Source organism: Leopardus geoffroyi, chromosome C1 (assembly GCF_018350155.1).
Source record: "Leopardus geoffroyi isolate Oge1 chromosome C1, O.geoffroyi_Oge1_pat1.0, whole genome shotgun sequence".
Lineage (NCBI taxonomy): Eukaryota > Metazoa > Chordata > Mammalia > Carnivora > Felidae > Leopardus > Leopardus geoffroyi.
The window spans coordinates 105,479,817-105,493,405 of record NC_059328.1 but is presented as its reverse complement, the minus strand read 5'-3'; the positions used below and the strand labels follow the sequence as shown (position 1 = coordinate 105,493,405).

Genomic DNA, 13,589 nt, shown 5'->3' with positions numbered 1-13,589 from the left:
TTGCTCAGATTTTTTTTTATATATATATATGACATTCCTGGAATAGATTTTACTTGTTCATGATGAATAATCCTTTTAATATGCTATTGGATTCAATTTGCTAATATTTAATTAAGGATTTTGCATCTATATTCATAAGGATTATTGGTCTGTAATGCGATTTAAAGTGAATTTCTTGTAGATAGCATATAGTTGGATCATGTTTTTTAACCCATTCTGCCAATCTTTGTCTTATGACTGAATTGCTTAATCCATTTACATTTAAATTAATTATTCGTGAGGAGACACTTCTACCATTTTGCTATTTGTTTGCTGTATGACCTATAGGTTTTTGTCCCTCATTTCCTGCATTACTGTCTTCTTTTGTGTTTAGGTGATTTTTTATAGTGAAACATTTGTATTCTCTCTCATTTTATGTAGATATCATCTTGGTTACTACATGGGATTTAACATCCTAGAGTTAGAACAACCTAATCTGATTTTATACCAATTTCAATGACATAGAAAAACTCTGCCCTGATATAGCTCCATTCCACCCTCTTTCTGTTTTGATGTCACAGATTATTCCTTTATACATAGTATGCCCAATAACATAGATTAATAATTATTTTTGATGTATTTATCTTTTAAAGCATATAGAAAATAAAAAGTAGTGTCACAAACCAATACTAGTTTTTATAGTTGTATATATATTTACTTTTACTGGAGATATTTATTTCTTCATACTGCTTCTAGTTACTGTCTAGCTTCCCTTCATTTCTTTCCTATTTTTTATGTTTATTTATTTTTGAGACAGAGAGTGTGTAAGCAGGGGAGAGGTGGAAGGAGGAGGAGACACAGAATCTGAAGCAGGTTCCAGGCTCTGAGCTGTCAGCACAGAGCCGAAAGCAGGGCTCAAACCCACGAGCCACGAGATCATGACCTGAGCCAAAGTCGGACACTTAACTGACTCAGCTACCCGGGTGCTCCTAGCTTCCCTTCATTTCAACTTGCAGGGCTCCTTTTTAGTATTTCTTGCGTGGCAAGGCTAGTGGTAGCAAATCCCCTTGGTTTTTGTTTATCTGGGAAAGTCTTAATTTCTCCCTCATTTTTGAAGGACAGTTTTTCTGGATATAGAATTCTCATTTGACAGGTTTTACTTTTTTCTTTTCTTTTCTTTTCTTTTCTTTCCTTTTATTTCAGCTCTTTGAATATATTGGCCCACTGCCTTCTGGCCTTCAAATTTTTTGATGAGAAATCTGTTATCTTACTGAGGATCCCTTGTATGTGATGACTCACTTCTCTCTTTCCTTTCTGCTTTTAGATTCTTTTTGTTTGGCTTTTAACAATTTTATCATAATGTGTCTCAGTATGGATGTTTTATCTGACATTGGGTTCATTATGCTTCTTGAATTTATAAATTCATGTCCTTCATCAAATTTGGAAAGTTTTCAGATAGTCAGAAAGTTTTCATAATTTTCTTTAGATAGTCTCTCTGCCCCTTTTCTGTCTCTCCTCCTCCTGGGACTCCCACAATGCATATATTTGACCATTTGATGGTGTACCAGAGGTCCCTTAGGCTCTGTTTACTTTTTCTCATTAAACATCCTTCTGTTCCCCAGACTATATAATTTCCATTTCCTATATTCAGGTTTGTTCATTCTTTTTCTGCCTGCTTAAATCTGCTTTTGAACCCATATACGTGGTGTTTTTCATTTCAGCCCTTGTATTTAAGCTCCAGACTTTCTTTTTGGTTCCTTTCAATAATTTTTATCTCTTCATTAATATTCTCATTTTGTTCATATATTGTTTCCCTATGTCCATAGCTCCATTCTCTTAGCTCTTTGAGCATCTTCAAGACAATTGTTTTCAAGTCTTTGTCTAGTAAAGTTGATATCTGTGCTTTCTGAGGCACACATTATGTCCACTTCTTTCGTTTCTTTGAATGTATAGATACATACATAGATTCTAGTAGGGCACCAGGGTGGCTCAATTGGTTAAGTGTGATTTCTGCTTGGGTCATGATCTCATGTTCATGAGTTTAAACCCTGCATCAGGCTCTGCACTATGTGGAGCCTGCTTGGGATTCTCTCCCTCCCTCTTCCTCTGCCCCTCCCCTGCTCTTGCACACTCTCTCACAATAAATAAACTTAAAAAAAATAGACTCTAGTATAATTGTCTAGGTGAAGAGATGGATTTCTCGCACTTCTTACTCTATCATCATCCCTGATGTCATACCTCAGTGATTAACATTTTAAAGAACCTTATCTCTATGTCCAGTTTGCCATTAGGGCCCACTTCAAATGTTTTTTGTCTCCCCACGGTCACCCCATACTAGATTTTAAACTTCTTAAGGACAGGAATGAGGCCAGTTTTTCAAAGTGGCTACACCATTTTACATTTCCACACCAGTGTATAAGTTTCTATTCTTCCACATTCTCATCAATACTTGTTATTCTCTGTCTTCTTTATTTTATCTATCCTAATGAGCATGTAGTGGTATATTGTGATTTTTATCAGGATTTTCCTAATACTAATGATGTTCTGCCCCTCTCCCACTTGCACACACATGCTTGCTTGCTCTCTCTCGCTCTCTCTCTCAAACTTAAAAAAATAAAAATCATTTGACCATAAATGTATGGGTTTATTTCTGGGTTCTTCTTTTGATCCCTAGGTCTATTTTATTTATTTATTTATTTATTTATTTATTTATTTATTTATTTATTTATTTGAGAGAGAGAGAGAGAGAGAGAGAGGATGCGTGCGTGCACAGGCAGGGGAGGGACAGATAGACAGAGACAGAACCCAAAGCAGGCTCCAGGCTCTGAGCTGTCAGCACAGAGCCCAACACAGGGCTCAAACCCACCAACCATGAGATCATGACCTGAGCTGGATGCTTAAGTGACTGAGCCACCCAGGTGCCCCTCTCTATGTCTATTCTTATTCTCTCTCTCTCTCTCTCTCTCTCTCTCTCTCACTGTTTTGGTTTTTTTTTTAATATTTATTTCTGAGAGAGAGTATAGGTAGGGGAGGGGCACCTAGAGGAGGACAGAGGATCCAAAGCAGGCTCTGCACTGACAGCAGAGAACCTGATGCAGGGCTTCAAATCACAAAGCACAAGATCATGACCTGAGCCAAAGTCAGACGCTTAACCAACTGAGCCACCCAGGCAACCCCTTATGCACTCTCTTGATTATTGTAGTGTTTGGTTTTTTAAGTTTATTTATTCATTTCAAGAGAGACAGAGAGAGTGAGCAGGGGAGAGGCAGAGAGAGAGAGGGAGAGAGAGAATCCCAAGCAGGCTCCACACCATCAGCAGGAAGGCCAATGTAGGGCTCGAACTCATGAAACATGAGTTCAGGACCTGAGGTGAAACCAAGTGTCAGATACTTAACCGACTGAGCCACATAGGCTCCCTGATTATTGTAGTTTTGTAGTAGTTTTCAAATCAGGAAATGTGAGTCCTCCAACTTTATTGTTCCTTTTCAATATTTTTTTGGCCATGCTGGGTCTTTTGCATTTCCATATGAATTATAGAATCAGCTTGTCAGTTTCGACAATCAAGCAAAGTAGTGGTTTTTTTTCTTTTTCGTTTTTTTTCTTTAAGTTTATTTGTTTAGAGAGGGAGAGAGAGAGAATCCCAAGCAGGCTTTGCACTGTCAGTGCGGAGCCCAACACAGGGCTCAAACTCACGAACCATGAGATCATGACCTGAGCTGAAATCAAGAGTTGGACATTTAACCGACAGAGCCACCCAGGTGCCCCTAAGGTAGGATTTTAATAGGAATTATATTGTATCTGCAGATCAATTTGGGGAATATTGCTATCTTAAAAATACTAAGTTTTCTGGGGTACCTGGGTGGCTCAGTTGGTTAAGCGTCCGACTTCAGCTCAGGTCATCATCTCGCAGCCCATAAGTTCCAGCCCCGCACTGGGCTCTGTGCTGACAGCTCAGAGCCTGGATTCTGCTTCAGATTCCGTGTCTCCCTCTCTCTCTCTGCCCTCCCCCACTCGTGCTCTGTCTCTCCCTCAAAAATAAAATAAAAATTAAAAATAATAATAATATCAAGTTTTCTAATCCATGAACATGGATGCCTTTCCATTTATTTAGATATTTCTTTCAACAATATTTTGTAATTTCCAATGTGTAAGTCTTATACTACTTTTGTTAAATATAGTCCTAACTATTTTGTTCTTTTTGATGCTATTATGAGTATAATTGTAAGAAAACAACTACAAAAATTGAGAAAAAAATTATCTTCAGATTGTTGCTAATGAATAGAAATTCAATTTGATTTTTTTTTTATTTACTTTTTTGGGGGGGGCAAAGAGGGGGAGAGGGAGAGAGAGAGAAAGAGGGAAAGAATCCTGAAGCAGGGCTCCAACTCACGAACTGTGAGATCATGACTTGAGCTGGAGTCGGATACTGAACCGACTGAGCCACCCAGGCACCCCCTGCCATTTTTATTTCTTTAAGGTCAGTAGTGATGTTTCCTCTCTAATTCCTAATGTTAGTGATTTGATTCTTCTCTCTTTTTTCTTTGTCATTTTAGGTTTGTCAATTTGTTGATCTTTTCAATGAACCAACTTTTGATTTTAATGATTTCCTCTATTGTTTTCATTGTTTCTATTTATCTCCTCTCTAATCTCTATTATTTCCTTTCTTCTGCTTCCTTCGTGTTTATTGTGTTCTACTTTGTCTAGTTTTTTAAAGTAGAAGTTAGGTTATTGATTTATTTAATATCTTTTCTAGCATACCATTTGGGGTCATATCTTTCTCTCTTGGCACTGGTTTAAGCTACATCGCATAAGTTTTCATTCAACTCAGAGTTGAGTGTGATTTCTTTGACCCCATTGGTTATTTAGGAGTTTGTTGTTTAATTTCCACATATTTTTGAATTTCCCAAATTGTCTCCTGTATTTAATTTCTAGTTTAATTCTATTGTGGTTGGATAGCATACTTTGTATGTTTTCAGTCCTTTTATTAAGGCTGATTTTATGGCCTAGCAAATGGTCTATCCTGTAGAGTATGCCATGTGTACTTGAGAAGGGTATGTATTACGCTGTTAGGGTGGAATGTTCTGCAGATGTCTTGTTAGGTCTAGTTGGCTTAGCGTATTGTTCAAGTCTTCCATTTGTTTTTTTCCCAAAGGTGAGACCTGGAACCCCTTCAAATTACAGTATCAACTGAGAAATGTGAGAGAACGAATTGCAAAGAACCTAGTAGAGAAGGGTATTCTAACCACAGAGAAGCAGAATTTCCTCCTATTTGACATGACTACTCATCCAGTGACCAATACAACAGAGAAACAGCGACTAGTGAAAAAACTTCAAGATAGTGTCCTAGAGCGGTGGGTGAATGACCCCCAGCGTATGGACAAACGAACACTAGCGCTCCTGGTGCTGGCCCACTCCTCTGACGTGCTAGAGAATGTCTTCTCCTCTCTGACAGATGACAGGTATGATGTGGCAATGAATCGAGCCAAGGACTTAGTAGAACTGGACCCTGAAGTGGAGGGGACAAAGCACAGTGCCACAGAGATGATCTGGGCTGTGCTGGCAGCCTTCAATAAATCCTAAAGCCAGTGGGTGGGTTTCTCCTTTTTCCCCTGCTGGCTCGTGACCGTCAGAGACACCACACGGAGTTTTGTGTGATGAGATGTTTTTCATCGTTTTTTGTTTGTATTTTTTTTTCCTTCTCTTGAATCAGACTTATGATTTGGGGAGAGCCAACTTCAGGGCTTCTCCATAAACCTTGACCATTGTAAGCAGACTTTATTTCTCCCTAAATTTCCACTGCAGAGGTGAATAAACTAGGTGAATATACACACACACACACACACACACACACACACACACACACACACACACAATTATCACTTTCTCTCATTCCTGGTTTGCTTCCATCCAGTGTGCTTTTGGATAAACAGGAATATCTAAGTGGGATTTGGAGTTCTCCAGCCACAAAATGTGAATGAGATGTAGAGCAAATCATTAATTAAGATTTCTAAGGTTTGTTTTCTATCTCTTTTTTTTCTTTAAGTGGACTCCACATCCAATGTGGGACTTGAGCTCATTACCCTGAGACTAAGAGTTGTATGCTCTATCAACTGAGGCAGCCAGACGCCCTGTTTTTTATCTTAAATACACGTTTTCACAGTCTTTGTCTCTCAGACTCTACTAAGGATTGTAGTTATTGAAATAACTGTCTGGGCAGTAGAAACAAAACTAATTTTTGGAGCAGATGGTCTCTGGGATTTTATGTCCCACTAATGATTTTTCAGCATTCCTTTTCTAACCTAATGAGAATATTGCAAATTTGCTTACCTGGTTCTCACAGTCCTAGAATCAGAAATATGTTCTGTACTCTCTCTTAGCATTATCCTACTCCCTCATTCATTAGGGCAAAAGTCTGAATGAAAAAAATGGGTCTCTCAGCCCCGTCCTTCATACAATCAGCATTCCAGTTTATAAGGGAGGGAGGTGGCATGAGAATTTCCACCCTTTAGCTCATGATTGTCCTGATTCCTCCAGATTTACTCTATATGTCTCTGCTCTGATCAAATTGAGGGAATTATAAATTTCAGTTGCCTAATAGCAGCATCCTGAATCCAGACAGTGTATCTAAACTCCAGATCTTCTTGTTCCCTGTTTTTGGCTTCCTTCATAAATTGATAGATTCTGTCCGTATTTAAGGGTTCTAGAAGCAGTTTTGTCTGTATTTAGTCCATAGATAACCTCCTAGTCATTAGTCTTGTTTCAATATAACCATCTTTCTAGCCAAATCTCTCAAAACTTTTCAGTTTTTTCAATTCAGTAGTGAGTGCTAAGAGAAGATTAAGAAAAATACTATTTTGATGGGCAATTTGGTATGAAATGCATGTTGACATAAAGTCTACTATTTGGGAATATAAAGAGGACAGGCACCAAGTTGTGCTAAATTCAGGCATTTACTATGCAAATATTTTTTTAAGATTTGTTTATTTAATCTCAACACTCAACATGGAGATCTACACTCAGCTTTTGACCATTACAGAGAAGCAGGCTGTCAAAGGGCTCATACAGACAACCCAGACCTGATATCAACTCTTCCTGATCTGAAACGAATGAATGATTGTAACTTTCATCTCCTCCCTCAAACCTGTGTAGCCCCACGGAATTCCCCAAATCAACAATCATTGTTTTTGTTTTTCACTTTCAGGTATTGCTTATATGACTAGAGATACGAATTTTAGCATGAAATGAGTTCTAAACGTGCAGCTGAGTAGAGCTTCAGTTTGGCACTCTGAAAGTACAAAAGCAGTCCATGTGTTGTCTCTACGTGGCTTAGTTTTCCTTTCTGAACCAGGTTTTGTTCTGGAAAGTGTCAGCTTGATTGGGGGGTAGAAGTCGAGTTCTTTCTTGCAACACTTGGTCAGTGTTTATTTTTATGTTGTATCTCAATGAGAATGTCTTCAGTTTGAATCTGTATAGTATTCTCTGCAAAACACCTTCTTTAATGCATAGGGTTTTCACATTTCTGTATAATAAATAATTATTGGTTTTCTGGTTTTACAACTTCAATTATTTTAACTAGAAATAAGAACTTTCCACACAAGGCCAGTAACACTCCCCCCTTTACACCAGGAGACCAGCCTATTTCATCCTGTATAGAATATTAAAGATAGACAAATAGAATCGTAACGTATATAGGCAGGGCATACATCAAGGCTAACCTGAACACCAGCTAATGTTGTAGTCTGAATAGTGTCTCCATCTCAATCAAAATAATTTACCCAATTATACCATTTTTCATCAAGAAAAGGATTATGTTCTGCCCTATTCATATCTACTTGCAAGTGACACTGAAACTTACCTAAGAGCTGAAAGTATAAAGTTGGAAACACAGGTAACCTACCTAACTGTAACAGAGTTAACAACATGTGAAAGTGTGGCATCTCTCCCAATCAGATGGGGGCACCCAAATGTAGGGCGACCCAATCAGATGGAAGCCTGGGGCGCAGGCTGTGGAAGGATTCACCTGAGGCAGAAGAGCCGGGATAGAAGTGTCTTGAATATACCACTAGGGAGCAAAGTAGAGACTGTCTGCCAGGAGGCAGTGGGTGGGGGCTGTTTTTAAAGTGGGGGAGGTAAGGAGATATGGGGATCATGGAATTTTCCCTTGTTTTGGTACCTGTGCCTGGTTGTGAGTAGCCCATTGGTTAGTTAGGGCCTGTGGATATTTTGAGATGGGTTGCCTGATGGGCCTGTCTGTATTCAGTCAACTGGTCAGGCTGTGGACCCTTTGGCCTTGCTCAAGTTTCCATTGTTCAAGCCTGTTACCTAAAAGTGGCCTCTACAAAAAAGATAACTGTGCTTATAACAGGCTTATTGTTCTTCCCTTCTTTATAATGTCTACAGCACAAGGAATAATAAGAAATGTATATACTAGGATTGTTTATACTTCCTGTTCTTTTTATTTCAAACAAAACATTGTTCACATAAGTCATCCTTTATACAGTGTTTCTCAAAACATGGTGCCAAGAGCACTGCACTGAAATCACCTTGTGGGGTGGGGGTGGGGGGTACCTTACGAAAATGTAAGTTCCTAGTAAATCATTCTCTGGGGTTAGAGGCTTAGGAAGCTGCACTTTAAACACAGTCTCCAGGGGCGACTGGGTGGCTCAGTTGGTTGAGCTTCCAACTTTGGCTCAGGTCACGATCTTGCAGTTCGTGAGTTCAAGCCCTGCGTTGGGCTCTGTGCTGGCAGCTCAGAGCCTGGAACCTGCTTCTGAATCTGTGTCTTCCTCTCTCTGCCCCTTTTCCATTCATGCTCTGTCTCTCTCAAAAAATGAATAAACATTAAAAAAATGAATAAACACAGTCTCCAAAAACTTGCATGTCAAAATTTGAGAACACTGCTTGATATTTTATTGCTTGTAATTCGTTCATCCCAAAAATATTGAGTACTTACAAATTTGGCTCTTATAAGTGCCAAAACTGGCACTTGCTAGGTGCTGACAATAAAAAGTTGTGTAGGACACAATTTCGGCTCCCAAGAACTCACATTTAAGTGAGCAAATAAGGGGCACTTGGGTGGCTCAGTTGGTTGAGCACCTGACTTCGGCTCAGGTCATGATCTCGCTGTCTGTGAGTTTGAGCCCCGTGTCGGGCTCTGTGCTGACACCTGTTTCAGATTCTGTGTCTCCCTCTCTCTCTGATCCTCCCCCACTCATGCTCTTGTCTGTCTCTGCAAAAATAAATAAACTTAAAAAAAAATTAAAAAAATTTCTGGCTAATGGGTTTTTTGTTTTTGTATAACACTTTAAATACTCTCTTATTGTATGTTTTCTGACATCAAATTTTAACAACTCTAAAAAGGATTCTAATTAAAAGATAAAAATTTTGTTCTTCCCCTTTTCCACAGTTCTTAAAAGAACTGTAGACATATATTCACTCATATGATATTTAAAAATGTTTTACTCTAAATAATAAAAAGATTGTTTTAATACTGAAACAACTTAGGTAGAACTTATTTTTTTTAATATTTTCCTATTATCTATTACATGTGTACATGAATCTCTGTTCCTGTGTCCCCAGTTCTTTCCAAGACTTTGGTCTGTCTGCCTTTTCTCCCCAGTGAGTTCCAATGGAAAGAGACCAGACACGGATGACTGTGTTTTAAGTGAGAAAGGGAGCTATCTCTCCCAGGAAGCAGTAAAATTATCTCAGAATGCAAGTCAGACAAAGTGAGGGTCACTTCCTGGCAGAAATCTCCTATTTCTAGCAGTCCAACTCAATGCCATCAGTTTCCTTTATATTCCAAATAGTAAAAAAGTAGATTCAACTTTGGGGGGTGAGATCAAGTACTCCAAAAGAGCTCTTTAAACAGACATGTTCTGTGTAGTTTTTTCCCCCTGAATATAGTCTGTCCACCACTTTGTTTTTCTCAACTTACTTGAACCTCCCTAAGTATAGAGCAAATTTTATCTGAACTTACCTTAGAAACTCAGGAATCTAGGGACTTTTACCCCTTCAGAAGGGTTTCTTTTTTTTTTTCCTCTTTTTTTCTTTTCTTTCCTTTTCTTTTCCTTTCTTTCCCTTTCTTTCTGTTTCCTTTCTTCCTTCCTTTCTTCCTTCCTTCCTTCCTTCCTTCCTTCCTTCCTTCCTTCCTTCCTTCCCTTTCTTTCCTTTCTCTCTGAGCGGGGGAGATCCAGCGAGGGAGGGAGGGGGAGAGAGAGAGAGAGAGAGAGAGAGAGAGAGAGAGAGAGAATCCCAAGCAGCCCCCACGCTGTCGGTGCAGAGCCTGATGTGGGGCTCACACTCACGAACTGTGAGATCATGACGCTTAAACCAGCTGAGCCACCCAGGTGCCCCTTCAGATTCTCTTTTGAGCCAGTTTAATACCTTATTAGTTACATCATTTGTGTAAGTTATGATTTTCCTCATAATTTTCTTTTTTTTAATTTTAGAGCACATACAAGCGGGTGGGGGAGAGGGACAGAGGGAGAAAAAGATAATCTTTTTTTTTTTTTTTAAGTTTATCACTTTGAGAGAGCACAAGCAGGAGAGGGGCAGAGGAGGGAGGGGGAGAGATGCTTAACAGACTGAGCCTCCCAGGCGCCCCAACATGTTTTTCCTTTTTTGAAATTTATCTTTAACTATTATTTTGATCACTTAGCTCCTTTCCTCAGGCTACACTTTGGGCCAGTTCTAAGAGTATAAGTTTGTTAAGGAGGCAAGGAGATGATAGAGCTTGGTTAATTTCCTAATATTCTCAATTTGGCCCATCAGAGGGTGCTAAGAGACCCAGATATTTCTGCAGTCTCACGTTTTTTGTTTTTGTTTTTGTTTTTGTTTTTGTTTTTGTTTTTATGGCCATTCTTCTGTAGAAAGTAGCTCATGCATTGGCAAGTTGTACAGTGTTATTCCCAGATATCCCATCCCATACTGTAAATATATTTAGGTCCTGACCTGAAACAGTCAGACATAAGCAAGAAAAAAACCCCAAAAGGTAAGAAGTTCAGGTCTTCTTCTCTCCTTACTTTCTTCCCTCCAATTGCCTCTTCTTGGATTTGCTTCTCTGTTAATGGCACTTCACTCAGGAACCTGGGATTCATCCTTGGTTCTCTCATCTTTATTCCCCACCTCCGGTATCATTTGTCTCTTCGGCTCCTTCATTTACATGGCTTCTGCCTTTGATCAGGCCTCAAGTCTCACCTGGCCTACCACAGGCAGATGTCCAGCTGGTCTCGCCTTTCCTCCAGTCCACTCTCCACCCAGCTACTCCAGTTAAGTCTTTACAAATCCCGTCTAACAGTACAATTTTCCTGCTTGAAATCAGGTTCCCCTGTGTCCTCATGAAACCCCAACACTTGACTATGACTTACGAGTCTCCTCAGGACCCCGGCAACCTGAACAGCTTCATGGTTTGCTGCTTCCACACAGGTTCCTAGATTAGCCTTATTTATAGACTGTCCTTAGGGAGATTTTCAAAAATACAGATTGGGCTAGCAGGCTCTCTCTCCCCCTAGGAAATTGTTACCCTTGCTATAGTTTCCCTCTCCCTCTTCCATTGTCTTCAGTTACCCTCTAACCTTTTATAAGATAAGGTTGTCCTCTAAATTGTCTTCCTTTCCTCCCCCACCCTCTGCCAATCTCCAACCTTCCTATTCATCCTTAGGGTCTGGGTTCAGGTTCTGCCTTGTCTGAAACATTCCTTGCCCAGCTCAGCTAGAAATGATCTTTTAAACACTTATGAGTACAACCCATTTGGTGTCATACATACTTACCTAATACTGTAGTTTTTCTACACAATGTAAGGCACACAATGTGGTGACTTATCTGTTTAAATACATACGTTGGAGACGTATAGCTCACTCCCACCTATGACTATGGGCCACAGTCACCCTGTCCTAACCCCCTTCCCTATCATTATGCTCTGAGACTTCAACATTTGTGACTTCACGTGTGCTTGATTACATCAAAGTCAGTGACTTTATATCCCTGCATATCTACCATCAATTACAATTATAGGCTGGAGCTCGTCGTAACCTGCAATTTCTCCACCTTCCTAGATACACCCTCAAATTCCCCTCACTATGACCTCCTACTCTTCTGCCTCTTAGCATCCCCACCAAATCTGAGCTTCCTCTGTGTCATGCCCAGTTCTCCATCGCCTTTCTATTCCGTCCTTCCTAGAGAGCCTCGATGCTATGGTCAGGTATTTCAACAAACTGGCAAACCAATATGGACTTCCTCATTGTCTTCCCTCCACTGTTCCTTCTTTACCAGTCCTTTGTCCTTAACAGGCTGGCTGTTTTCTCCATATCAAGACAGCCAGGAGTTATTGACCAAAGTCTCAAAGCCATGGTGATTAAGACTACTACAAATCCATACCTATCTAATCTTAGATCTTTTAGGAATCATTGCTATTTTCTATAGTGCTGTTTCTACCCCCACCTTTCCTAGATTCTCTATCCCACCCTGCCATCCTTTTTATTCTCAAAAGATTGACTGCAGAAAAGCAAGGACATTCAACGTGACTTCCTTAAATGTTTAACTACTTCAAAATCTCTCTGTACAATTTCCCCTTCAACAACATCTGTTTCTCTCCCTCTTGATCTAATGATCTCCCCTGAGACTTTAATTCTTTATCTTCTCTTTAAAATGGATAATTACAGCAGAACCTGGGTGGCTCAGTTCATTAAGTGTCTGACTTCGGCTCAGGTCACGGTCTCACAGTTCAAGCCCTGCATCAGGCTCTACCCTGGCAGTGCAGAGCCTGCTTCGGATTCACTCTCTCTCTCTGCCCCTCCCCCACTCACGCTCTGTGTGTGTGTGTCTCTCTCTCAAAAATAAATAAACTGAAAACGGATTAATTACCTTTTTAGTTTCTCTCAATTAGCCTCTTGCCCTTTTCTGAAAACATGCTTGAATCGTGTCTGTTTTCCCAAAAAGAAAACAGAGTTCTGCCTCCTCTTCATTATTCTAATTCCTTCCTCTGCTTTACTGTTGAATATTGCTATCACTTCCTCACTCTTTGCATGCAATTTTGTCCCCTCCATCTTCAACTTCTGTCACTTTTTTCCTGGTTCTTCTCCTTTCCCCTCTGATCATTTGTGTCTGTGTCCCTTGCCAACTTTTATCCAGTTTTCCATCTTGGGACTCTTTTTCATTCTCCTTAGGTGATCTCATCTACTTCCACAACTTTACTTACATTTACATGAAGAAGTCCAAGTTTTGCTCATAGTGACCTTCTACTTTTCTCCCAAACTCTAGGTCTACATTTCCTAGACCTCTAAAATGGTAGCTATGTTGGAGATCTCGGGTCATTTATCCAAAGGCTTCATTGCCTGGATAACTCCACCAAATGGCCCATTTGTCTTAAAAAGTCAATGTTCTCAAAGCTGAACTCCTCATTTTCTGTTTCCAATTCCATTCTCATATTGACTGCTCTTCTTGAATTATTTCTGCAAATATTACCCTGAAGCACATGGCTGCCTCATTCCCTGTATTCACTCAGCTGTGAATCTCATAGACACAGACTTTCTCAGTTAGGTTCACAGTTTTCTATAAACTACATTTCTAGCTTAAATCCCAATTCTCTTCCACCTAGAGTATTGTAGTGC

The 13,589-nt window shown here is 39.7% G+C and overlaps 1 protein-coding gene across 1 annotated transcript in view; it reads left to right on the top strand.

Annotated features, from left to right (window-relative positions):
- Positions 1 to 13,589, top strand: part of GOLPH3L (golgi phosphoprotein 3 like) — a 52,309-nt gene that overhangs the window by 30,690 nt on the left and 8,030 nt on the right. Inside the window, exon 5 of the mRNA XM_045479076.1 lies at positions 5,132 to 7,367. Coding sequence (XP_045335032.1) covers positions 5,132 to 5,559 — 428 coding nt within the window. The 3' untranslated portion in view covers positions 5,560 to 7,367. The remainder of the gene's footprint in view (positions 1 to 5,131; positions 7,368 to 13,589) is intronic.